This window comes from Lacerta agilis, chromosome Z, assembly GCF_009819535.1.
Source record: "Lacerta agilis isolate rLacAgi1 chromosome Z, rLacAgi1.pri, whole genome shotgun sequence".
Classification (NCBI taxonomy): Eukaryota; Metazoa; Chordata; class Lepidosauria; order Squamata; family Lacertidae; genus Lacerta; species Lacerta agilis.
The window spans coordinates 7210450-7236644 of record NC_046331.1 but is presented as its reverse complement, the minus strand read 5'-3'; the positions used below and the strand labels follow the sequence as shown (position 1 = coordinate 7236644).

General features: G+C 45.6%; 1 protein-coding gene across 1 annotated transcript in view; it reads right to left on the bottom strand.

The window, feature by feature from the left end:
* Positions 1-1961: 1961 nt before the first annotated feature.
* AKNA (AT-hook transcription factor) overlaps positions 1962-26195 on the bottom strand; it is a 60259-nt gene continuing 36025 nt past the window's right edge. The window contains exons 8-22 of the mRNA XM_033137740.1: positions 24740-24867; positions 23468-23687; positions 21709-21866; positions 20096-20275; positions 16871-17156; positions 15546-15652; positions 14183-14409; positions 11941-12094; positions 10900-11070; positions 10017-10156; positions 8601-8714; positions 7544-7684; positions 5081-5194; positions 3143-3308; positions 1962-2298 (exon numbers count right to left, since the gene is read on the bottom strand). Of these exons, the coding sequence (XP_032993631.1) occupies positions 2019-2298; positions 3143-3308; positions 5081-5194; positions 7544-7684; positions 8601-8714; positions 10017-10156; positions 10900-11070; positions 11941-12094; positions 14183-14409; positions 15546-15652; positions 16871-17156; positions 20096-20275; positions 21709-21866; positions 23468-23687; positions 24740-24867 (2586 nt within the window). The 3' untranslated portion in view covers positions 1962-2018. The remainder of the gene's footprint in view (positions 2299-3142; positions 3309-5080; positions 5195-7543; positions 7685-8600; positions 8715-10016; positions 10157-10899; positions 11071-11940; positions 12095-14182; positions 14410-15545; positions 15653-16870; positions 17157-20095; positions 20276-21708; positions 21867-23467; positions 23688-24739; positions 24868-26195) is intronic.

Here is a 26195-nt window from a genome sequence, read left to right as displayed (position 1 = left end):
GCTAATGGTGGCTTCCTACAAACTCCCTCCCAGCTCTAACACCTTTTTATCTCTCCTGCTCCTGATACTACATATGACATTAGTTGTAAATATAGGTGCCTCTTGGGCAAACCAGCCTTGTGGGCCAAATGAAGAGGGTGGGCGGGCATATTCAGGCCTGCAGGCTGAAGGTTGCTCACCACCGATATCTGTTCTGTCTTAAATATTGGTCCACTTCGCCCTGACAATGACAGCAAAAAGTGTCTGATACTGTTCTATATCTACTGCCTCTGATGCTTACTGGATGCATTTGGTCTTGGCAAACTGCCTACGATGTGTTGGACCTCGGAGTGGCCACTTGCTTGAAGTTCTTAAAGCACACACAAACATCCTAGTGGGCATAAGGAAATGGGGAGGGAGAGAAAAGTATTCTAGCAAAATATATTTTGAAGACATTCTTGAAGGCAAAAAAGGACAAAAGAGTTGACACACAAAATGCTCATTGTTTCCATTCCATAGTACCAAACCACACAGCAAATGAAACCACACATGTAAAAAAACAAAACACAAAAACACACACATCCCTCTGAAAACGATTCACCATGGCTACCCCTTCACAAAATACAGCTCTTTCTCTCATCTCCTTTTCTCTCACACACACATCACAAAGAGTCCTGAGGTAAGTATTGCGATAGACTCACAGCCCTTAAGAGGATCACCAAAAAACCTTTATGTCCTACTCTCAGCTTATTGAGCCTCGTAAGTAGGACAGTACTTGGGTTGTATTCAGACTAGTTCCACTGGAATTAATGAACCTAAGTTACGTGCATTAATTTTAACGAGCCTGCTCTTAAGAATGACAAACGTTGGATACAGTGCTGTATATTTACAGTGAATGAGATCAGTTCAGCAACAACATGGAGGAGGTAGTAGACCTTCCTGCAAGAGGATCAGGATAAAAAACTTAAGAGCCCTGCTGGATCAAGCCAATGGCCCATCTAGTTTAGCATACTTTTCTCCCAGTGACCAACCAGATGTCCCAGTGGGAAGTCCAAAAGCAGAACCATTTGTGATTCCCAGCAGGTGGCATTCAAAGACACAGTTAACACCAGTAGGAGCAGAGCAGAGCCTTAAAGGCTATGAAAAGTCACTGGCCAGTGCTTATGCCCAATGTGGGTTTCCTAGGAGATGAAGGGTGCTAAAGTGGGATATAACTGCAGCAGGTGCCAGAATTGTTTGCTGGCCAACAAGCCATTTGATGCCTCCCCCCTTAATAGGGCCTTTCAATTCCCTGAAAATAAGGGGAGAAGAAGTACCATCTTCACATGGCTTCAGTGTGCCAGACGTTCGTTGTTTTGCTTCTGCCACTATGCACACAAAGGAGCTTTTAAGACTTCCATTTTTAAGGCAAAAGACATTTGAGGTAAGGTGAGAACAGAGGAACGGGCAGGTAGAGGACACCCAGCACTGGAATATCTAAGGCTGACATAAGGACCCACCACCAAGCCCCCTGCCAAAGTTAAGAGAGATACACTACCTTCAATGTCCACTGGAAAAATAAAGTAATGAAACTGCTACTGTTGCCCCTACTCCAGGAAAATGCTACATCTTCCCCCAAACTGCTTGGAAATTTGCCCCTTTAAGACGCGCAAAATAAGAGCAGAAATGGCTTTCGTGACACGAAGTTACGTTGCTTGTTCAGGGGGTGGGAGTGAAAGGGAAGTGCAGCAGCAGCCCCTTTCCACAATCTTTGAAGGCTCCCAGCGTGTATTAAGACAGGTGCCACACACAGCCTAGAGAGTTGAGCATCTCCACAATGCTTAAGAGGCCGTCGGGCACCCAAAAATGGGACACCTCCACACTGAGTTAGGGGCTCTATGGTGGTGCTCTTTGGCACATAAACGACCAAGAATGTTATATGAATATCTCCCCCATGTTATGTTTTGGGGGAACTGAGTCCCCCCCTCCCACTCCCCTCCCCCTTTTTTGCAATTCCAGCTAAACCAGTAGAGGGGGTGTCCATCCACTTGGCTCTCTTGCTAAAAGAGGCAGGATCCCCGCAGGTGCCTCCCTTTGTTCAAATCTGAAGTCAGAGACCGGCTGATCCGCTTGGTGGTGAGCTTCATGTCTCTCGCAGCTACTATGGCGCGGCTCAGAGACCAGTTCAGGTCCTGCAGACCAGCGCAGTCCAGAGTCATGGAGCAGCAGGAATCCTCTTTCATTTGGTGCCGAGAACCCGAGGTTTTCAGCTCTGTGGCCTGGTGCCTGCTAGGGACAGCAGCAGGGGAGGAGATCTGAGGTGCAAGTGGAGAACAATAGCTGGCAAGGAGAAAAAGAAGGGGGGAGGCTGAATAAACTTTTACATTAGGTGAAAGCATTTGTGCATCTGGTTCAGTATTGCCTACACCAAGGGTGGGGGAAGTTTTTCAGGCAGAGGGCTGCATTCCCATCTGTGCAACCTTCTGGGGGCCACATGCCAGTGACGGGCAGGGCCAGAGGATAAAGTGGGCAGAACAACAAATATAAATTCTACTTTAGTGGAGTGGGCTGCTATTACACACATTCATGCTCCCCTCTGTCCTTCATCCAAGTAAGCAAGAGGCATCATCAGAGTTAAAAAAAACCAACCAACCAAAAACACTCAAGGAGGAGTATGCAATAGGGCTAAGTGAGGGGTGTGGCCTTGGGAGAGTCCAGCAGACCAGACACTGAAGCTTAGAGGGGCACATTTAGACCCTGAGTCTGAGGTTCCCCAACCTGGGTCTGCACTAACTGGCCAGGAGCTCCCCAGAATCTCAGGAAGAGCAAGGGCCTTTTTCATCCTTGTACCTAATCCTTCTAACCGGAGGTGCTAGGGACTGAACCTGGGGACTTCTGCTGGTAAGGTATGTGGTCTCTCACTGAATAATGGTACCTTCCCGAATGAGTTTTGGAGGCATCAGGGGCAGGGAACAATCCAACATCACAGTAGGAGACCTTATAGAGCCAGACAACTGAAGCTGGACTACAACACCAATCACTGTCCAATGTTGTCTGGAGCTTGATGGAAAGTTTTAGTCCAGCAATATCTGGAGGGCCACAGGCTCTCCATTGTTGGGGTCAACACAATAAGGGAAAAAGACAGAATTCTCACTAATCGAAGGCCTGAATGAGTGGTTCTTACATTACAGACGTTGGAGGATAGGGAACCATGGGGACATAGCTGATGGAGGCAGCAGGGCTTGGGAGTGCCAGGTACCAGAGTCCAGGCTGCTGTGACTGGTGGTGGTTGCTGAGGTTCTGCTGTGGTCCAGAACTTTGCTCTTTGTTTCCTGTGCCATGGCCTACCCCTGGGGGGCAAATGAGAAAACAAGATCTAAAATTCATCCTAGACAGAACTGGGAGGAATTGATATTTTCATTTATATACATTACAACAATGTTTGCCAAGTTTTAACATTTTCAATTTTGACTCCTTTCCCCCCTCTTTCTGTGGATCCGTTACATTTATTTTCACCCTTTCCTGTATACTCCAAATTGTTTTAGCTTATTCCTTTATCCGTCTATTTTAATATATATCTTGTACTTCGAATTCCCTTTTTCATAGATTCTCTAAAGGTCAGGTTTTGGTTTTATGTTCTTGTGATAATAGAACGATTGAAACACTTCATCATATAGTGTTTATATGCCCTTTATACTGTGCTGTCTGGAAGAATTTATTGTTACCATTAATTCACAAATTGTCTGGGCACCCGGCAGATTTCCAACTTACTTTTTTATTGCAAGATACAGATCAGTTTGTAACTTTACAAATGGCGAAATTTTTAACTTCCATTTTGACATACAAGAGACATAATAGGCTGCTGTTTAGGAGCTGAAACCTCCTTATAATATTTATCTAATTTTACATGCTTAATAAGTCTTTTATTGCTACCAATTTTAAATCAAACGGTGTGTGTGTATTTCCCTTGTATTTCCCTTTGTTTTTTTTCTATGAGCTTAAAGCTGAAATAAAATTTATTGATATATATCTTGTATATATTTTATTTAAAAAAACCTGCAGGTTTTTACAACAATTGGAGGAATTGAGATCTTACCATATAATAAAATTGTAAAACTGTTGTCATGCTACCATTTACGTGGTCACCAACATGCAACCACAACAACTCCAGCATGAACACAAACCAACAGAAAAGTGAGCTAGTACAAGTTAGCTGTTTAAAGGAAAGTGGGAGGCACTTCAGGGAGCAGTTCCCACTCTCCTTTGAAAGGGGGTTGAAGCTAGACTGAGCTGTGAGGAGGGGGACTAGGAGCAAGCTATAAAGGGGTTTGGTTGGCTTGGGAGGGGATACCAAGGGGGTGGGCGGGGTGTAAAGGAAGGGAGTTTGATCAGATGCAAAGGAAGGAAGGGTTGGCCAAGTATAGGGGCAGAGGGGTTGGTGAGTAGAGTGAGCAGGGGCAGCAGCCCTCTGTGTGCATGTGTGCGTGTTCAATGACACGCTGCAGAATACACACACAAAAATCCCATCCCAGTCTGGAGAAGCCCCAAGTGTCCAACACGTATCTCATATTTTGTTTAGTGTCAATGGAAGCTCAGTGGCACAGGTGCTCTGGAACACTCTTCCCCTTGAAAGACACCTGCCGAAAACATTTCCATTTCACTAAGTGCTTTTCAGATAATTAATTTCACTCAGCTTTGGCCATTTGTTCTCTGTTTTACAATCATAACATTTGTACAATGCCTGAATTGTTTTATTTGTTACCTGATTTCTAAAAACGTGTCAGCAGTTTACAAATCAATGCCTACTAGGCATGATGGCTATGTTCTACCTCCACTGTCAGAGGTGTCACATCTCTGAATACCAGCTGCTGGGAATTGCAGGTGGGGAAAGTGCTGTTGTGTTCAGGTCCTGCTTGTGGTCAGCTACTATGAAAACAGGATGCTGGGCTAGATGAGCTGCCGGCTTGAGCTAGCAGCCTCATTTTATATTTGTATAAACAAAACCATTCCTCTTGGGAACTGTTTCCAAACCCCCCTCACCATCCTTCCTGCCCTCGTCAGGACCTGCACTCCAGTGAGCCAACACGACATCAGTTTTCACACCGCAAATGCCCTTTCTCACCATGTACTACTTTGCTCCTGGAGTTCCTGGTATCCTTGCACAGATGGCTTGGTGCTTCTGACTTCGGAGTGCTTTGGTGGGAGGGTCCAAATGAATCCCTTGGGAAGTCGCAGCCTAGAAATGAAAGACAAGGTAATTCGTCTTGCCACAAGGACCCTCCACCCCGAATCCAAAAACAAGAATACACAGAACCAGAGCCCTCGAGAGGACCTACATATATAAAAATGTTCCCATTGCATGCGCATGTGACACCACCTTGCTCCGTAACCACTGGACCAAATCTCATCAAATTAGGACAAAGCGTAACTTGACCACCAAGGAAGGATCTGGCATAATAAAAATTAAAACAAACCACACCTGTAATGCCTAAAATAAAGGATAAAGGGGAAAAAGTGGCACACCTATTATACCTCACCAGCAAAAGGAATGAAGACTCCAACAGCATCCAATAGAAAGGCGGATCACCCATCGGCATCATCAGACCTGGCCAGAGCAACAATGCCTGTGCCCTCACCTAAAATGGCCACCACAGCTTCACATGCGCCGAGGGGGAAAAAAACAAAACACGGAGCAGGAGGCATGCCTGAGAGGTCGCACTGAGTAAGACCAGCTCTGAGGGGATTGTGTCGCTGGGGTGCGTGATTTTGGGACTGGGTAATTTTGGGACTGGGGTGGGGGAGAATGCTCTTTAAGGTCACCAGTGCCCTCACCTAAAATGGCAGCCGCAGCTTCGCATGTAAAATGCATCTCTGGGTTATTCGTGGGGCATAGGAATTAGTTCATTCCCCCCCCCAAAAAAATATAGTCCGGCCTACCACGTGGTCTGAGGGAAAGTGGACCGGCCCATGGCTGAAAAAGGTTGCTGACCCCTGCTCTAAAGGGACAGGGAAGAATGAAAACAGGAGCTTCCAGAATACTCTCGGGGTCAGGAGAATGTTAAAAAGCAAAACAAACAAACAAACAAACAAACAGAAAAACCCCACAGTAACGCGTGGCCGGGCCAGCTAATATATATATATATATCTACCAGTATGTGGAAGCAGTTAAGATACTGAGCTATAAATCAATCAGGAAGTCCCAAGTTCAAAGCTTGCCTCAGCCCAGTAGCCCTGGCTTGCTCCTCGCAGGAGCATGCACACCAATGTTAGCACACCCAATGGCATGCACAAATGATATCAGCATGCCCCTCACATGCCACTGGGCATGCTGACATTGGACATGCATGCCTCCGGGCGTGCTGATGTTGGATGCACATGCACACATGCCCACTACCAAAATTTGTGAGTGCCTAGCCCCCTCAGAGTGAATTTTGTGGGTGCTAGAGCACCCAGGGCCCCTGGCACCTGGTGCCTATGCCTCAGGCACAGAACTCATTAGATAAGTCTTGGGCAAACCAGTCGTTCTCAGTTTCTGCTGAAACTGCTGACCCAGATTTATTTATTTTTAATCTCCTAAATTGTTTTTTTTAAAAAAGAAAAGAAAAAGAAAAAGAAAAGACATGTAGATCGAGTCCTTAATTTAGGAATGCAGAAATTCACCAGGTACCAGTTAACATTTAACCAAGGATAATGATTCCTGTGGAACTATTCCACTTGTTGCTAAGTGCCAGAATTGTAAAAAGGGAAAAGTCAAGAGGAAATTTAAGGTGGAGAGCCAGTAGAGACACAACCTTCAGCACCTGATGGGTTCCACGTTTGCTTCAGTGAGCCATTTGGTGGTGCAAGTTGTGGGCCAATTGTACTTATCAGTTGCTGTGTGGAACTCCTGATTCAGAACATACCCTGCTCACAGATTCTGACTTCCTTGTTCTTCCAGCAGAGTGGACTGCTCACATAAGCCAGCCACTTTGCTGCCACTGAGAATCCTGCCCTGCTCTGTGGTCTGGATCGTGCAAACAGAGACAGGGCACTTGTGGCCCTCCAGATTTTATTTGATTACAACTCCTATTAATGCCTCACAGATGAGCAAAATGATCGAGGGGATCGAGCAACCCCTATGGGGAAAGGTTTCAGAGTTTGGGCATCTTTAGTTTATAGCAAAGGATAGAAGGAGGCAACATGACAGTGATGAATAAACTCATCATGATGTGAAGAAAGCAGATACACAACTCATGAAGATGAATTTTAGAGGACTCAGAACAGACAAAAGAAAGTACTTATTTACACTGCACAGAGTTAAAACTACTTGTTCCCACAAGATACAGCAATAGCAACCAACCTGGGTGGCTTTGAAAGGGGATTGGACAAATTTGTGGATAATAAGGCTAGCAGTGGCTACCTACCGTGATGGCTATGTTCTACCTCTACTGTTAGTAAACCTCTGAATACCAGTTGCTAGGAATCACAAATGGGGAGAGTGCATTGGACTCAGACCCTGCTTGTGGGCTTCCCAGTGGAGCATCTGGCTGGCCAATGTGAGAATGGGATGCTGGACTAACCCCAGCAGGGCTCTTCTTAATGATACCTTTGTAGCCTCTGGCATCTTGGTTTCTTGTGGGTACCTCTTCAAGCTGTGACTTGGCCTCTTGGCAATGGGGGCACGGGGAAGAGCTTTTGGGAGTCTTTGGTTCTTGGGACTTGGGACTTGAAAAAGCATACTGGGTTCCTACAGAAATCAAAACAAAGAAACTTGATACACGCACTCCAGGCATCTGGTTTCCCTTGTGTGAAGAGAATGCTTGACTAGATGGGCCTTTGGTCTAATGCAGCAGGAGTCTTCTTATGTTATTGAATAGCTTTTATTGTAATGCATTGTTCTTTGTTCTGATTTTATGCCACACTTTATGTTTTTAAATTTTGTAGGTTGCCTGGAGACAACAACAGATAAACTGAAAGGAGGAGGATGATAATTTTCTCGGTTGCTTTCTCAGTGGGGACCACCATTCTCCCCCCCCCCAACCTGGAGAGGAGGGGAGGAGAAATTACTGCCACAAATCAGAGCAAATTTCCCCTGAAAATTACATCCCCAGCCCCATAATGTAAAAGGGGGAAAGACAGTTCTGCTCCCCAATTTTGCTTCCCATAAAAAGGTAAAGGGACCCCTGACCATTAGGTCCAGTCGCGGATGACTCTGGGGTTGCGGTGCTCATCTCGCATTACTGGCCGAGGGAGCTGGCATACAGCTTCTGGGTCATGTGGCCAGCATGATAAAGCCGCTTCTGGTGAACCAGAGCAGTGCATGGAAACGCTGTTTACCTTCCCGCCGGAGCGGTACCTATTTATCTACTTGCACTTTTGATGTGCTTTTGAACTGCTAGGTGGGCAGGAGCTGGGACCGAGCAACGGGAGCTCACCCCGTCACAGGGATTCGAACCGCTGACCTTCTGATCAGCAAGCCCTAGGCTCTGTGGTTTAACCCACAGCACCACCCGCATCCCTTGCTTCCCATACCCTCCCCCAAAATTTTTATTACCATGGAAATTCAACCCAGTCTTCCTAGCCCAGTGAACCGCTACCTGTTTAGTCCTTCCTGGGGCAGTTGATTTGCTATATTAGAACAGGCTCAGGTGCCCTTTGCTCACCAGTGTAGGGCCCCCGGAGGATGGGCTGCTTTGGGGGTTCTTTCCTAGAATCAGAGGTTTCCTGGCGTTTTCCTTTCCATGGCTTTGGTGGTGAGTAGTCTGACTCTGAAGGGCCTGCAAACACACAGGTGGGGAAGAAGAAGAAGAAGAAGAAGAAGAGTTTGGATTTGATATCCCGCTTTTCACTACCCGAAGGAGTCTCAAAGCGGCTAACAGTCTCCTTTCCCTTCCTCCCCCACAACAAACACTCTGTGAGGTGAGTGGGGCTGAGAGACTTCAAAGAAGTGGGACTGGCCCAAGGTCACCCAGCAGCTGCATGTGGGGGAGTGGAGACGCTCCTCATATACACATAGAAGAGCAGTCACTTCATTATACAGGATCAAGTCCAAGGGAAATAATGTGCTGTTGGTTTGTGGCAGAGGCCACTTGTGCACAACACTGATTGGCTAGTGCATGAGATGTCACTGACAATGAAAATCTGCAAAGGGTTCTGCCAAGCCATTCTCCATTCTTGGCAGAACCCTTTCCAGATTTTCATTGTCAGTGACATCTCATGCACTAGCCAATCAGAATGGTAAAGGACCAAACAATTGTGATAAAAGAAAAAATGATTAGACACTAGGACATGCGGATAGATTAAGGAACGATATAAATGCAGTAATGGGAAGGCTGAGAAGCAACAGGGGAAATTAGCGGGGGAGGGGGAAAGGATAGTGGAGGTAATTACGATGTATATTGTATGCAATTGTTATGTAATTTTTTTATGAATATGTCTTTCACAATGTAAGACTTGAAAAGAAATAAAGATTATTTTAAATTTAAAAAGAAAAAAGAAAATCTGAAAAGGGTTTAGGTTAGGCTTATTTAATTCATACATTGCTTCCCTTAAAAAAAAAAAGTCTGAAGCGATTTGCAACCACTGTAAAGAAACACAAATAAAAGTCACATAAACATAAAACAAAACAAAACAAAACAAAAACACACCCACCCAAATTTAACAATGCAATGATTGGTGATACCCAAATGCCCAGGAAAAGAAAAACACATTTGCCTCACAAGGCTGGCACCAGAGCATTTTGTACAAATGGGTGTGGGAGGTGCTGCTGTTCTCTCACTGCCACCCTCATAGAATCACAGAACTAGTCCGGCCCCCTGCAATGCAGGAATCACAACTAAATCTTCCCTGGCAGACGGCCACCCAACCTCTGCTTTTAAAAACCTTCCGAGGTACTATGTTCTTCAGGACATCTCTCAAAGGTGGCATGCAAAGAAGAACCTTAGGGTCCTGGCAGGCTTATATGAGGAACAGAAGCACAGACAGCACGTCCTTCTGAAAGGCATGCCTATATTCAGCCTCAGAATAAAAATGCATCTCTTTGCATAACCAGACCAACCACAAACATTTTTGTTGCTTACTGAGTTCCAGCTGGATCCCATCTTGCAGGAATGATCTCTTTATCCACTCTTCTGGCTTGACCAACAGAGCTGGACTGTCACGGTCAGCTGTGCTCTTCCCGGATGTTTTGCTGTGAGATGAGGTGGAGATCCGGTTGGACCTGCAAGACAGTGTATCGTTTTAGGCACACTGCACCATTCCTTACATGAGCAGCAGCAAGCACAGGGCAGAGAACTTCTTATCTACTGCAAATCTGTGTGAGAGAGTATGTGCGCCTTTGAGAGAAAATTTAAAAGGGAAGAAGTGGTGGGCACAAGGAAGGGGTCTTTACCCCTGCAGTGCCCCACTCTCCTCTGCAAATCAGGGCTCCAAGACCACCCCCTTTTTGGCAACAGAAGCTTACCAAGTGTTTGACTAAAAATGGCCTTGGTGCACCATGTTGTACGTGAAAGAAATTATAGGATATAAATATTCTCAACAAATCATATTTCAGGTTTCCAGCAGGTTTCCAGGTAATGCCTGGTGTAAATAAAGGCAAGAAAGAAAGCTGGGCTTCTGGGGCATTGTATGGGCAGCAGATGGCACAAGAGAGAAGACACTAGTTCCTGTGCAGGGTGTCCAATACCCAGCATCTTCAGTCAGGTGCCAGGGCCCCTAGGTCCAGGTAAGGTATGTTGCTGGCAGCTGCCCCTCCAGCAGCCTGCTCCTACAAGCAGCATAAGGCAGCTGAGTCTAGCAGCCATTTTAACTCCCCACCATTTCCTGAAGCAATTCTTTGTCAGAGGCATTGTGGGAAAATCCTTACATGAACCTGCCCTGGCTGCCATCAGGAGATAGTGGTGGAGAAAGGAGAGGCTGCCTGGGGTACTCTCAAACCTGGAACACGCTCTGCCCATTGCTTACCCTATTGGATTGGCACTTGTGGGGAGGCGGGTCCTGTCCTGTCCTGTCCTCTGGAGTGTAGAGGTATGCGCGGAGGGTGGCCGCTTTGGATAAGCATGAGGCTGCTTGAGGGTCTTCTCCAGGATTTGGCGAAGGTGAGAGACTTCATTCTGCAAAGCTGTGATAGCCTGGCTGTTATAGAGACAGAAACAACCCCCCAACCCAGGATCAGTTAAAATCAGGACCTAGCATGACAAGAGGTATTAATTTTAGGCATGTTATACATGTCCAGCAACCCAAATTGTACACACAATAGTGGAAGAGTCATCCACTTTGGAAAAATCAAAACGACTTCACTCTCAGTGAGGCTGCTTCTGTTTACAGAGTAAGTACAAAGCATAACCAGCTTGCAGATGGAATGTTTTTACTGCAGGAGTTAGTTCTTAAGAATGATGGAGAGCTCCCGGGCTGGTAGCTGAATGGAAGCTTGCCAGAGCATGGAGAAAACGTTCCCCTAAAAGGGGTTAATAAATTGATGCCTTCTCCTCTGGAGGAAAGGGCTGTAACTCAGTGGTGGGGCATCACAGAAGGCTCAATCCCTGGCATCTCTGGGCAAGGCTGGTAGAGACTGACCCAAAAACCTGGAGGTTTGCTGCCAGTTAGTACAGACCAGGGGAGGGGAAGCTTTTTCACCTTGAGGGCCACACTCCCTTCCAGGCAACATTCCAGGGGCCACATAATAGTGGTGTGCAAGGACCCGAAGCAAAAAGTGGGCAGAGCAATGAATGCTTATTTTAGCTTCATTCAGTTGGCTTTTTTCTCTGCACATCTGTGCTCCATGCAGGCAAGTAAGGAGCAATGTAGGAGTTCATGGACAAGTTTGCCCAAAAGACTCGAGGAGGGTGCAACATCACCCAGTGATGGGTGTGGTCTGGGGAGAGTTCTGAGGGCCAGACAAAGTGGTCTGAGGGACTGCCTCGGCCATCTTGGCCTGAGGTTCCTCATCTATGATCAGTTGTGTTTCTCACCCAGTGCCCCCACCATTCCAAAGAGGAAACTTACTCTCGGTGCAAGCGGGAGTCAAGGAGACAGTAGTCATGAGTCTGGACTGGGGACAGCGAAACAGCAGAGGAGCTAGGAGAATGTCTTGCTTCATCAGGAGGCGAATTGTAAGTGTCAAGTCCTGCCTGGGCCTCAGCCTCAGAGTCTGTGTGAGCTGGTGAGAAAAGAGCCAGGAACACATCATAGAATCATAGGGTTGGAAGGGACCCCCCAAGGGCCACCAGTAGCAGCAGAAGATAAGCAGTAGCTGGATGAAGCAGGCAAAACTTTTGCCAATGTTTTCCTGCTTTGCCTAGCAAAGGCAGAGGAGAGACGCAGGACCATCCCTGGGATGAGGATGTGGGACCTACCCACTGCTGGTTCGTAACAGCTGGCCTGATTCCAGACTTCTGGGTGGGGAGGGAGGTTTAAAAGGGGGGAAATAGTAGTTTATCTGCTAATTAGTAGGTGGGAGTATTCTTTGTTTATTATTTTGTTTATTATTTATTAATTATTTATTTAAAAGGTCCACCAAAAGTTGCATTTCCTGCGTCAATTAAGGAAATTTAAATTGCCCCAGGAAGTGTTGATCCAATTTTACAGAGGCATCATTGAAACTGTTCTCTGTAATTCTATTACTGTTTGGTACGGCACAGCCTCCAAGATGGACAAGAAAAGGCTCCAATGAGCAGTAAGAATTGCAGAAAGGGTAACTGATGCTAGCTTGCCCTCAATGGAGACACTCTATGCTACCCGAGTTAGGAAGAGAGCAGAGGGAATTGTCGCAGATCCTTTGCATCCCGGTCATTATCTGTTTGATTTACTTCCATCTGGACGTCGCTACAGGACTTTAAAATGGCCAGGCACAGGAACAGTTTTTCCCCTTGTGCCACTAATTTGTTAAATTCATAGTTGTGTAGTGGAAGGGGAGGCCAGTTATGGGTGGGGTTTCTTTGCTGTGTCATTGTATTGTGAGTGGAACTGTGTTTGTATAAGGTATGTTTACATTGCAATGTAGCCGATGCAAAATTCCAAGTATGTTGGAAAATGTACTTGGCCAATAAATTATTCCTATTCCTATTACTTATGCACAGTTAATATTATTTGTTATTATTTATATGGTGGGTATGTTTTTGTTTTTTCATAAATGTTATGCTAGATGATATAATGATGTATTGTATGACCCTTCCTCTCTTTTTTCTTCCTTTATGGTAGTGTGTGTGTGTGTGCGCGCGCGCACGCACACACACGCATGCACACACACGCCTGCTGTAAGTCACCTGGAAACCTTGGGGCAATAAGCGACTAGTCAGTTTAACAACTTAATTAATAAAACAACAACAACAATTCTGCAAACCAGGAATCACAGCAATGCATGAATCATGGATCTTTTCACTTTGGAAACTGCATTATACAGAGCCAGATCATTAGTCCATCTAGCTAAGTATTGTCTATAATGATTGGCAGCAGGTCCCCAGGGCTTCATACATGGGTCTCTCTCCCAGCCCTACCTGGAGGTGCTAAGGAATGAACCTGGGAACTTCAGCATGCAAGGCAGGTGCTGTACCACTGAGTTATGTCACTTTCACCTGCAGAAGCGCTTTCCCTGTGACTCCAAGAGCTGATTAACAGCCAACATGTGCATCACAGAGTCTCCAGTGCTCACCGCTCTTGACAAACTCTCCTTCCCTGCAACTGGATGCAGGGAGCGAGGAAAGTGCTTAGGATTATTATTATTTTTAAGGTAAAGGACCCTTGACTGTTAAGTCCAGTCAGAGCGGTACCCATTTATCTACTTGCACTTGACGTGCTTTTAAACTGCTAGATGGTCAGGAGCTGGGACCGAGCAACGGGAGCTCACCCTGTCATGGGAATTCGAACTGCTGACCTTCTGATTGGCAAGCCCTAGGCTCAGTGGTTTAGATCACAGTGCCACCCGCATCCCTATGTGCTTAGGATGGCACAGAACAAATACCTGTTGCAATGTGTTGTGACTGACCCAGCACTAGGCCGTGCAAAAGGTCCATGATTCAGGGATGTTGTGTGATCTCTGCAAGGTGTTTTAGGGATCCAGGTCACAGTAAGGTGGTACAGTCTGGCCAGGCTGCATGTGTGTGCATGTGCTAGAGCTTTATGTGACTGAATGTTCAGGGTAGTGCAGCTAGTGAGGTACTGAGGGGCAGGATCTTAGGAAAGACCTCAAGTAAGAACAGGCACATGACCTGGCCTTCCTGATCAAAGCAATTAACTGCTTTTAGCTCACCACTGTCCATGCCTGGCTCCATCTCACTGGTGATGCTGTTGGTCCACCTGGTAGGGGAGGTAAGATGGAAAGGTCTTCCTTTGGAGAGGCCTTGTCTCTGCATCCTGTTGTCTGATTGTGTGTGCCTGGGTGACCTGTCTGTTTCCAATGTGACAGGCACTTTCCTTAGAGATTCTGCTTGGAAGTCTACATCAACAGAGGTTGATTTTCCCAGCACGCTGTGAGACCTTGACAAGAAACAGGAACACAGAAAGTTGTTTTATACCAAATCAGATCTTTGGGTCCTTCTAGCTCAGCTTTCCCAGCCCTATCTAGAAATACTGGAGACTGAACCTGGCACATTCTGCAGGCAAAGCAGATGCTATTTTTATTTTTAGAAGTTTACTCTTCTTTTTGAGGGACTTCCTCTACAAAGCGGCTTTTAAGAGATGTAGTTTTAGCTGTTTTAATGACTGTGAAGACATGGTTTTTAATAATGTTCTGTAACTGTCCTTGGCTCCTAAGCAAGGATGGGATAAAAAGCCAATGAAATAATAGCAACACTACTAATAAAAAATAGTGCAGAGGGGAGTCAAATGTCCTTGGACCCTAACTCCCTTCAGCCCCAGTCAGTATGATAGTGATCAAGGATGATGGTAGGAGTCCAGTGATACCTGCAAGACCATAGAATCCTCACCCATGCTATTCATGTCTACTCAAGAGGAAGCCCCAATGGGTTCAGCTGGCGTTACTCCCAAGTGTGCAAGTCTAGAATTGCAATCTGATTCTGCTGTAAGTCAAACTAAAGCTGATACAAGAGGTCAAATCTCCCAACACATATTAAAAAACAAACAAACTTCCACCAGCTTCAAAGCTTGCAATCAATTTGGTCATTTTCATGCTCCAGGTCTTCCAACCACACTTTCCTTTACAGTGGTACCTCGACTTACAAATTACTCGACATACAAATTTTTCAACTTACAAATGAAAAAAGTGCCCGCACGCCTATGAATTTTTCGACTTCCAAAGGACATCCGCTGGTGGTTTTAGATGGGGTTTACTCGACTTACGGATTTTAGATGCGGTTTACTCGACTTATGAATTTTTTCACATTTTTCATTTCCAATGCATTCCTATGGGGAAATCACTTTTTTCGACTTACGAATTTTTCGACCTACGAATGTGCATTCGGAACGGATTAAATTCGTAAGTCGAGGTACCACTGTATCTGAATATTGCTGGATGCCCACCCACTTCCTGGTTTCACCCACTTTTTGTCTTCAGGTATCTTCAGGTATCTTCTATATACTACCTCCTGTACTCAGGGACACAATTATGGGAATTAACACAGCTCATAGGAGAAGAAGGGAGGGAAGGTTCATACCTCAACTTGGGTGTACAGTGCTTTGGCATTTGTGCCAAGGGGGACACCCTGCTGGCTTCTGATCCCACAAATCCACTGTCTGTCTCTGGGGAAACAAGGCGTAAATTCTGCAAGAGAGGGGGAAAGAAGTTGTGGGGAACCTCAAGTCCAGGGGCTGAATGCAGTCCTCCAAGCCTTTCTACTTGGCCCTCAGGACTCTTCTGAGGCCACCCCCACTCCCTGATGGGCCCATATTTGCATCCTTCTTTGGTATTTTTCCTGGCTGGGACATGTCCTTGGATTTTAATAGTGCCCTTGGCCTGCCTGAATGGAAAATTGAGAGAGTTATGTAAATGAGTGTGTATAAAATAGTGTACTGTACAAGGGGAAAATTTACTTCCTTTGTTCCACCCACATTTGCCACCGACTTAGGCAATCACAGGCACACAGCCCCTGGAAGGCTGCACAGAAATGAATGTGGCAGAAAAATATACCTTATCCTTGAGGCAGTTAAATGATTGCCTGAACTTCCTCAAAAAGAACCGTATTTTGAGGCAACAAAGGATATATATAAACATTTTTATTTGGTATTTCCTTCACAAAGTTGAGGACATCTCCACCCCAATATTTATCCTCACAACAAATTTGTGAGGTAGGTTCGGCTTAGAATACATGGCATATGGGCTGTATGTTTCCCTCCATGGGTCACAAGCAAGGACCGGCAAGATCCCTCCCATCTCTATTCAGAACAGGGGCTCCTAAAATTGATTTAATCTGGGCTCAAGTTGCACCATTCCCAAATTACTTCAGCCTCCAAGTTTCACTGTGCTCCTGTTCATAACATTCAGAACACAATGAGGCCTGCCCAGTCCCAAACCTCTTTCTCCAATGCTATCTCCAAGCAGAGGAGAACTGCTTCTTAGGGCTTTCATTGGTCCCCCAAGCAGAGATGCGGATCCAGTTGCTGTCCATATGTTTCTGTACTCCAACTGCCGTCAACCTCAGCCAGCATGGCCAATGGTCAGGGATGATGGGAGCTGTAATCCAACGATGTCTGAAGGACCACAGGTGGTTCCCTCTGCTCTGATCCTAAGAAGTAGCACTCCCACCATACCTGGTCATTGGGACTCCTCGTTTCTCTTGGCTTGCTGGCTGGTGATGATAGGAGTCAAATCTCAATAAAACGTGGAGGACACCAGGTCCCAGATTCTTCCCACACTCTGGGTCCCACCCCCTGGCACATGGCTCCCAGAAAGCCCCAAAAGGAAGGTGGCCCTCATGGTAAAAAAAATGTTTTCTCCCCCTGGTCCAATGTGACAGCCCCCACCCCACTAACCAATGCTTACCTCAGGCAATCCTGTGTTTGTCTTCTGGAGGGACTTCTTGGCTGTGTGTTCAGAAGCAGCACTGCCTGTCACACTGACCATGCTGCTCTGTGGCGACAGGTGCTTCTGCTGCCTCCTAGATGTTGAGGATTTTGGAACTGGAGTCGATGGACATTTTTGTTCAACTGAACCCTGAGGAACTGGCTCCTCCTCCTGCTGGATGGATGGTGAGCAGCTGGTCTGGTCAGGTACTTCCTGCTGGGACTTCCTCAAGAGCTGCTCAGGAGGTTCCATCTGTTGGGGCTGCCTATTAGAAATGGGGGAGAAGGAAGAGAGAGATGGGAGTACTCAACAGAAGCTTATGGGTTGTCTGACCTATTCTGGCCACATTCTAGTTTTGCAGATTTCCGAACAAAGCTGCCGGGCGGAAGGTGCAGCTTCCCTTTAAACAAACAAAACAAATAAAGGATTCTGGGGAAAGTAACACACGAAGGCTTTGCTGTCAACAGCCTTTCACATTCTGGACTGCCCCTACTTCCAAGGTAATCTCTCAGCAGTTTCAATAATATAGCTCAGGAATAGGAACGCAGAAGATGCCAGTGGCTGTTGGAAAGTCCAGCATTCAAGATGGCAGCTGTTAAGTCAGGGATGAAGAACTTGTAACCCTTGGCCTAGGGCATGTTCAGATGGTTTTCTTATTGAACATTCATCCTGGAGAAGAAGGTGGACTAACCACACATTTAGGAGTTAGCAACATCTTTTTCTTTTCTTTTTTAAATCCCCACCTGGGGATCTGGGAAGAGAAGGAGTAATCCAAACCTGCTACAAGGGCTTTTCAAGCCAGGCTATGAGTCTGTTCCTGCCAGAACCCAGAGACTAAGAAAGCCCTTCATTCCCAGACTTCTAAAGTAGGACCTGTGCTTTCATGTGCCCAAATGACAAAGCTGTCTTTTTGCATGGGTTATAGAGGCAGGCACTAGGTTTTACATAATCAGGGAAGCTACAAGCTGCAGCCTTGGGCATCCTGCAAACATGCAAGCAAAGGAAAGGGAGAGATTTCAATACGCATTTCCCTCCCCCTTCCTTTTTCACTCCATGTAATTCCAGGCTTCACATTCACTTCCTTCCCATCAAATTCACCCCCTTCCCACACTCTCCTGTTTCCTTCGGTTTCTCCTTTTTTCTGCTCCCACAGTCCCCGCCCCAGCCCTGCATCTGCCCTGCCAGCTCAGCGCTATCGAGTAGAAGGAACTGAAAATAAAAAATAACCTAAAATAAAAAGCTCCTTTGTGCAACTCTGGGAAAGAAAGAGGGAGAGAAAGCAAAGCCATCTTTGTTGGAAAAGCAAGGCGCCTCCGCCCCCCGCTTCTAAGTTTAGTCACATCCCAGAATGTTCGTGGGCATCATGGTGGTCTGTAAAAGGGCTCCCACCAATATTTGCAAGGCAATGTGCAGAGTAGTTAGACCAGAGGCAGCTAAGAAGAAGAAGAAGAAGAAGAAGAGTTTGGATTTGATATCCCGCTTTCCACTACCCGAAGGAGTCTCAAAGCGGCTCACATTCTCCTTTCCCTTCCTCCCCCACAACAAACACTCTGTGAGGTGAGTGGGGCTGAGAGACTTCAGAGAAGTGTGACTAGCCCAAGGTCACCCAGCAGCTGCATGTGGAGGAGAGGGGACGCGAACCCGGTTCCCCAGATTACGAGTCTACCGCTCTTAACCACTACACCACACTGGCTCCAGAACCCTGCTGGGTCAGGCCAATAGCCCATCTAGTCCAGCATCCTGTCCTCCCAGTGGCCAACCCAGATGCCTGTGGGAAGCCCACAAGCAAGACATGGGTGCAATTCTGCTGTCCTGCAATTCCCTGCAACTTGCATTCAGAGGCATACTGCCCCCAACAGTGGAGGTATAACATGGCCATCATTGCTAGTAGCTGCTGAAGGCTTTGTCTTCCATGAATTTGTCTAATCCTCTTGTAAATCCATCCAAGTTGACAGCCATCACTGCCTCCTGTGGGAATGTATTCCACAGCATTGCTACATGCTGTGTAAAGGTCTCAACTCAACTCATTTTATTTCGGCTTTAAGCCCATATACATAACAACCAAAAACAGAAACAGAACAGCACGGTCTGGTTTACAGTTACTAACAATAAATTAGATTTTAAAAAGTGCTCAGCTGAATAGAATATGATAAAAGTTAAATTAAATTTTCAAACTGTATATAACAATCCATTGCGTTTCTTAAGTGTCAGGACTGAGGTCAGAAATTTTGCCATATGTAGGGTTACAATCGAGTCTGTATCTTGCAACAGAAGAGCAAGGTAAGTCTCTTCCAAAAAACCCCGGTAATTTTTGAATTAATGGGAGTAATAAAGTCTTTCGGGCATCAGAATACAAGGGGCAGACAAACACTATGTGATGCAAGGATTCAATCGAACGGTTATCACAGGCACATAAAACTGAAACTTGGCCTCTAGAAAATCTGTGGAAAAGAACGTTTGAGGGGAAGACATTAAACCGTGCTTTAATAAAAGCGAAACGGTGACTAGCAATAGAAAGAGTTGATAGATAGGCTGGTACTTGAAGTGGGGGTACAATGCCCAGAGATCTCGGTGAGCATGTCCCCCCGCCCAGCAAAATATTGCGCTGCAGCTCAATATCATCCAGCCTTTGGGAGATGGTCTTTTTTGCTGTATATAGATCTTGATTCAGAATCTCTAAGGGCGAAATTCCAATAAGCAAAAGTTTGGCGTGTATCTTACTAGCCCAAGGGCTCACGAACTCATCGCGCCATAAGCATTGGGCCAGATAATATTCAGGCAATCTGTGCCAGATTGTTAACCAATAGATAAAAACACGCTTCCACAGGAGCGTCTCCAAGGAAGGCATCTTCAGTTCCACACGTATGGCTGCATTGCTCACACAGGTGGGGACTTTCAGGAGACGACGAAGGAATTGGCACTGCGTAAAGGTCATTCTTTTATCTGTCTGGAATATTCCACCATTCAGCTTCAATGGATGCCTATGATGAAGCTGACTGCTGGAAGGTTCAGGACAGATAAAGAGAGTTGATGTGGTGCCCTCCTGATGCTGTTGGACTCCCATCAGATCCAGTAAGCATGGCCAGTGTTGAGGGATGAGCAACATTCCTCATGGTCCAGCAACATCTGGAGGGCCACAGGTCCCTGACCCATGAAATAATCAGGGCATGGCTGAAGTCTGGTTTCTTCTCCTGGATGACTTACTGCAAGGTTGAAGGCCTACAAGAGGTCTTGCCAGCTTTAGACACCACCCAGAGGGAGCCTTCCTTTGTCCCAACATCTCTTATGGCTGCACCATCTGCTTCATCTGGGGGTGAGTAATGTCTGTTCAGGTGCAGCTGTTCCAAGCTCAGAGCCTCTGGCAAAGATTTGAAGCTGTTGTAGCTGTGGGGCAAGAGACAATAGGTTAAGCTTGGGTCTGTCAGCCTTCTGGGATTCATCAGGAAACCAGATGAACTTACACTGAATATTTTTTTTTTTAAAACAGAATTTATTAGCATTTTCGTAATATAACACAAACCCAACCCCACACCTACAAATACAAAAACAAATACAAATACACATAATGTCAGGATTCTTCTTCTTATTTGTATATCTTACAAAAAAAAAATTTCTACTTCTGAATCTTGACGTTTGACTTCCCCCGCCTTTTCACCTTCGGTTTTAAATCAATATACTATTTCCTTAACAACTTTTCTCTATAAAAAAATTAACTTTACTTAAAAATAACACAATTATCTTGATCTTTTTATTATAACCTAAATCTTAACCATATATTCTTATAACTAAACTTATTTCTTCTATCCTTTATCATGCTGCTTTTGACTTAAGATTCAATATCTCCTTACTTATTTAAAATAAACTTATAATTAACAGACTTCACACTCCGATTTCGGATACCATGACAGACCATTTGGATTATACATTTAATACTTCAACCCACTCCCCCTCTGTCCATTGTCTTTTTCTGTCTTTCACCAGAACCGGATCTCCATTTATCTTCTTCTGAGTATCCACAGATCCAGGCATTCACAACAAACCTAGCATCGAGCTTCAGGGTGTTCATCACTTCCTTTCTGGGCTCCTCCGTACCTTTGTAGAACTTACACTGAATATTAGTCGCTGCCAGTCCTACTAAGAGTAGGACCATTTGAACTGATGGACATGATTAACTTAGGCACATTCACTTCAATGGGTCTACTCTGAGTAGAACTTCACTGGAAGCAACCCAATATATCAACCAACCATTCAAAGTAGAGATATAGGTTTCATCTGCACTATACATTTAACGCAGCACCTTACCACTTTAAATAGTCATGGCTTCTGCCAAAGAATCTTGGGAGCTGTAGTTTGTCAAGGGGGCAGAGAGGTCTAAGGAGACCTCTGTTCCCCCTCGCAGTACTACAGTTCTCAGAGTAGTTTAACAATCAATCCCCCTTTCCAGAAACTCTGGGAACAGTAGCTCTGAAGGGACCAGGGGTCTCCTAAGGATTTAAGCACAAACTACAATTCCCAAGATTCTTTGCAGAAGGGCACAGTTATTGGGAGGGGCTTTAAAAGTATAGCAAAAATTGGGTCCTAGAGAAGAAAACATCACAGCAACGATCAATTTGTTCAGAAATCCAAAGGGATACATTCTACAGAGCTAAAACAACCATGCTAAAACAATAGCATGATGCAGAGATCATTTTTATTTGAAGAGTGAAAAGGCTGTAAATCTTTAAAAGATTATCGAAGGACTGAGGAGGGGGCGGGGCAGGTCTTTCTCTGACAGCAAAAAGACATTCACCCCATATACACAAAACTCATACACTTACTGGTCCAGGAGGTGATCAAAGTCCTTTTCCACTTGGGCTTGCATGTGCCGGAGTGGTTCCGGAAGGCTGCTTTCTCCCTCTTCCCCAGTCTCATCACTGATGGAGTCCACTTCCAAGTCCAACTGGGCTTGGCAGTGGCCATTCGTGGGGACGGGGGTCTGAAGAGCAGAGGAGAGTCAAGGTATAAGCAAGGCCCAAATGAAAGCAAAGCCCCATCCACCCCCAGAAGAATTTGGCAATTGGTATAAAATGCTGATCAATTTAAATTACTATCAGCCTAGAACAGAGGTTGGTGACCTTTATGGGGGACAAGTGGGTGCATTTTGAATTTTGAGAAAGTGCTGTGGGCGCCAGTCACAAGATGGTTGCTATGGAAGTATGGCCTATTGCATGGCCTGATGCAGGGACAACCCTTCCCTTTTCACTACCTGAGGTGAAACAGGGAGGTGCCCCCCATACTGCTACCGCCCTGCCCCACTCCTACCAAATCCTCCCCTTCCTGGGTTGCGTGGTGCTGCCCATAAAGCGGCAGTGGCCATAGCAGCTTCTGGTGAGATCTTGAGAGATCTCGTGGAGCACATGAAATCTTACTGGAAACAGCCAACACTGCTTCTTCACCAGTGGTGGAGGTGGCAAGATGGGTGGGGTACCTGTGGGGGTGCTGTCTCTTGGGCATAGAAGCCAACTCCTAGGGGCTAAGGTCCCTTAAAAGGTAAAGGGACCCCTGACCGTTAGGTCCAGTCGTGAACAACTCTGGGGTTGCGATGGTCATCTCGCATTACTGGCTGAGGGAGCCGGTGTACAGCTTCGGGGTCATGTGGCTAGCATGACTAAGACACTTCTGGTGAAACCAGAGCAGCGGATGGAAACACTGTTTACCTTCCTGATGGAGCAGTACCTATTTATCTACTTGCACTTTGATGTGCTTTTGAACTGCTAGGTTGGCAGGAGCTGGGACCGAGCAACGGGAGCTCACCCCGTCACGAGGATTCAAACCGCCGACCTTCTGATCAGCAGGCCCTAGGCTCTGTGGTTTAACCCACAGCGCCACCCGCGCCACTAAGGTCCCTTAGACCCCCACAATAAAAGATTTAAAAGGGCTGCCCCCACTCAAGTTGATGAGCACTGCCATTCAAATGGTGTGTGTGCAACATGTCTTGTGATCAATTATGCAGGGCAGGGCTTACATGGGCCTTATCAATATTTTATGCAAGTTGGAATTCCTGTTCTTGGGCTTCCACACCTGAGGCAGCTTCCTCAGCCCGCCTCAGGTGTCATCTGGCCCTGGCCTGGAGAGAGCGTCCCACAGGCCAAATAGGAGATACAAGCCATTTCATGCTTTGTAATATATGTGGCCTTGTAAAGGGCTCCAGAGTAATACCAATAAATCCAGGGTATAAAATAATTTTCAGATTGGTGCACAAGAGAAACCTTTAAATGCACTCCTGCATCTCAAATATTACTTTGGCTTTAATTGTGATGCTTAGCTTATTTCTTAGTTGTTGCCTTGTTAATAGTGTTTTATAAGTTGTAATTGTTTCACTGATGATTTGTTAATTATTCCATATGATTTATGCTGTGTTTGTGATGTTCTATTATGTTCTATCATGTTATTGCTCTATTGTTTGTAAGTCATTTTGGGATGCCTCCGAATGAAAAGCAGCATAGAAATATCAATCAATCAATCAATCAATCAATCACAATATCCTTTAGATATGCCATTCCTTGCTTGGGAAACCTTGAAGTAATTGTGTGTGACCTCAGGGTATGGAGTGCAGACAGCCGGGACTGGGGCTTGAAGAGATGGAGTCGGCGACCTCATCTGCGACTCGGATGCCTGAGCTGGAAAACAGGCAGGAGATGAGTCCGGTGCTTCAACGCTGCTCTGTGCAACTGGCTGGTCCCACATTGCCTGGTCAATCCTTTCTTTCAGCTCCTCCAAGCGCATCTCCAGATGGAATATCTGTCCTTCCACCGCTCTGGGAAGTGTTAAAATGAATTAGCAAAGATGAGTGAAGCTAGAACAGCAATATAGCTCAAGGAATAGGAGTACAGAAGTCAGGCTATTGTTCCTTAATGCTCAGTATTTCCTGTATCACGGGTAGGCAAAGTGATGCTCTCTAGGTGTCGTTGGACTACGACTCCCATCTACCCCATGCAGTAGCATGGCCAGTGTTCAAAAATGATGGGGCTTGTAGTCCAACAACCACCTCTGGATGATGCTGCCGTGGCTACCCCTGCTCTAAATTGACTGGCAACAGCTCCCAATGGGTCTCATCCAAATGTTTGTCAGCACACGGTCTCCTCCTCATATTCAGTTCCCATGTTTCCTATCCAAACCAGGACTGTATGAAGACGGCCTCACGTCCAACTCTCAGCATCTCCAGGTAGGGCTGGGAGAGACTCCATGCCTGAAATCCTTGCTCAATCAACTTGTGCAATACAGTGGTACCTTGGTTCCCAAACGTAATCCGTTCTGTAAGTCCGTTCCAAAACCAAAGCGTTCCAAAACCAAGACGCGCTTTCCCATAGAAAGTAATGCAAAACGGATTAATCCGTTCCAGACTTTTAAAAACAACCCCTATTGACAGTATTGTAGATATATATAAAAAACTTACCTGCACTGATTATAGTTATTGTTTGGATGGGGGGCTTTTATCCATTTCCAAAGTCACACAATCAATCAGTCAATCAATCAATCAGTAGCTGAACTGGGTTCCACATAGTCACAAAAACAAATTAACCAAAAAAGCCTCAAAAACAAAAACACAAAATAAATAGCAAAAACAAAAGCGCCAAACTTAAATCCGTTCTGGAAGTCCGTTTGACTTTCAAAATGTCTGAAAAACTAGGCGCAGCTTCTGAATGGTGCAGGCGCCCTGGAAACAATAGCCGACAGCCTCATTGGATGTTTGGCTTCTGAAAAATGTTCGAAAACCGGGAAACTTACTTCTGGCTTTTTGTCGTTTGAGAACCAAGGCATTTGAGTACCAAGGTGTTTGAGAACCAAGGTACCACTGTATATACATACCGATCAGAATCAAAGTCTCCTAGCGCCCCCACAGGTTCTTGATGGTTCTGCAACTGCTTGTATTCATCTCGAGCCTGTAGATACGTCTGCTCCAAGGCATCCTGGGCTTCCTTTAGTCTTGTGAACCCCTACAATGGATAGCAAGGTTGAAACAGGCAGGGGATTTTGAGTGACTTGTTGACCCCCCACCCCCGAGTACCACAGCTGTGTTGACTCTCTGTCCTTATGATGGCAAATGGCACTCTAGCAATACAGCAATACGGATAGGTATCTAGTTTCATTGATAATGGGACCAACAAAAATCACCTTGTGGTAAATTATTCCAGGCATTCTTCCAGGACGAAGCTTTCAGACAGATGTTGCCCTCCTGAAAGACACCTTATGCCACTCAGAGCACTACACTTTCCAAAGCTTCCTGCAAAGTGCTTTGTGAGGGAAATAGGGGTCTCCTAACAGCTCTCAGCACCCTGGACATTTACTTACTTACTTACTTACTTACTTACTTACTTACTTACTTACTCACTCACTTACTTACATCACCACCACCACCACTCATGTACCACCCTTCATCTGAAGATCACAGGGTGGTTTACAATACAAAAACACATTTTAGACAGTAATTTATTGTTATTGTCTAGCACACGGGTTGTCAACCTGGTCCCTACTGCCCACTAGTGGGCGTTTCAGGATTCTAGGTGGGCGGTAGGGGGTTCTACGACACAAGCTGAATCCTCCTTCCATTGAGCACTGGTGGGCGGTAAGGAAATTTTTACCAACAAGAAAGATGCATTAGTGGGCGGTACGTATAAAAAGGTTGGCTACTCCTGGTGTAGCAGGTATCTTTCTAATTGAGAGGTTTGCGTTGCAAAACCATTCCTCTTATTCAGTTCCAATGCCTCATTAAGCTGGTGATGTTGCAACCAACTTGTTACCATTTCTGCAAGTTCAAGGTGAGGAAGATGGATGTAGGCATGAGCTGAATGTCTTAAACAACAATATTTTTTCCTTTTTTATGTAAGTGGCAGATGGAAAATCAGAAGTTTTAAAAATCTTTAATGTTTCTTTTTATTTTGTTTGATAGTCTTTTTTATTTTATTTCTCTCTCTCTCTCCTTATTGTACCTTTTCTTTCTTTTGTTGGTTCTCTTTGAAGTCCCATATCAGGGACTTTTATTAAGGTCCAGAGATTGTACACTCAGGGGGGTGGTAGGTGGTTGTTGGAGGACCTTGGGTGAGAAACAGGGAAATGTTGTTCTCCCAGGGTGAGAGGCTGGGAAGAGAAAGAAAAGATCCCAGGTGAGAGCTGGGAGGAGTTACTGTCCTCTATGGATGGTGAGGGCTAAGAATGACCTGCTAAGAAAGGACTCTGTATTCCACTTACTCTATTTGTTTTTTGGTAACCACTATTTTACGTATTATGAAAAACTTTAATACAAATCTCATTAAAAAGAAGAAGA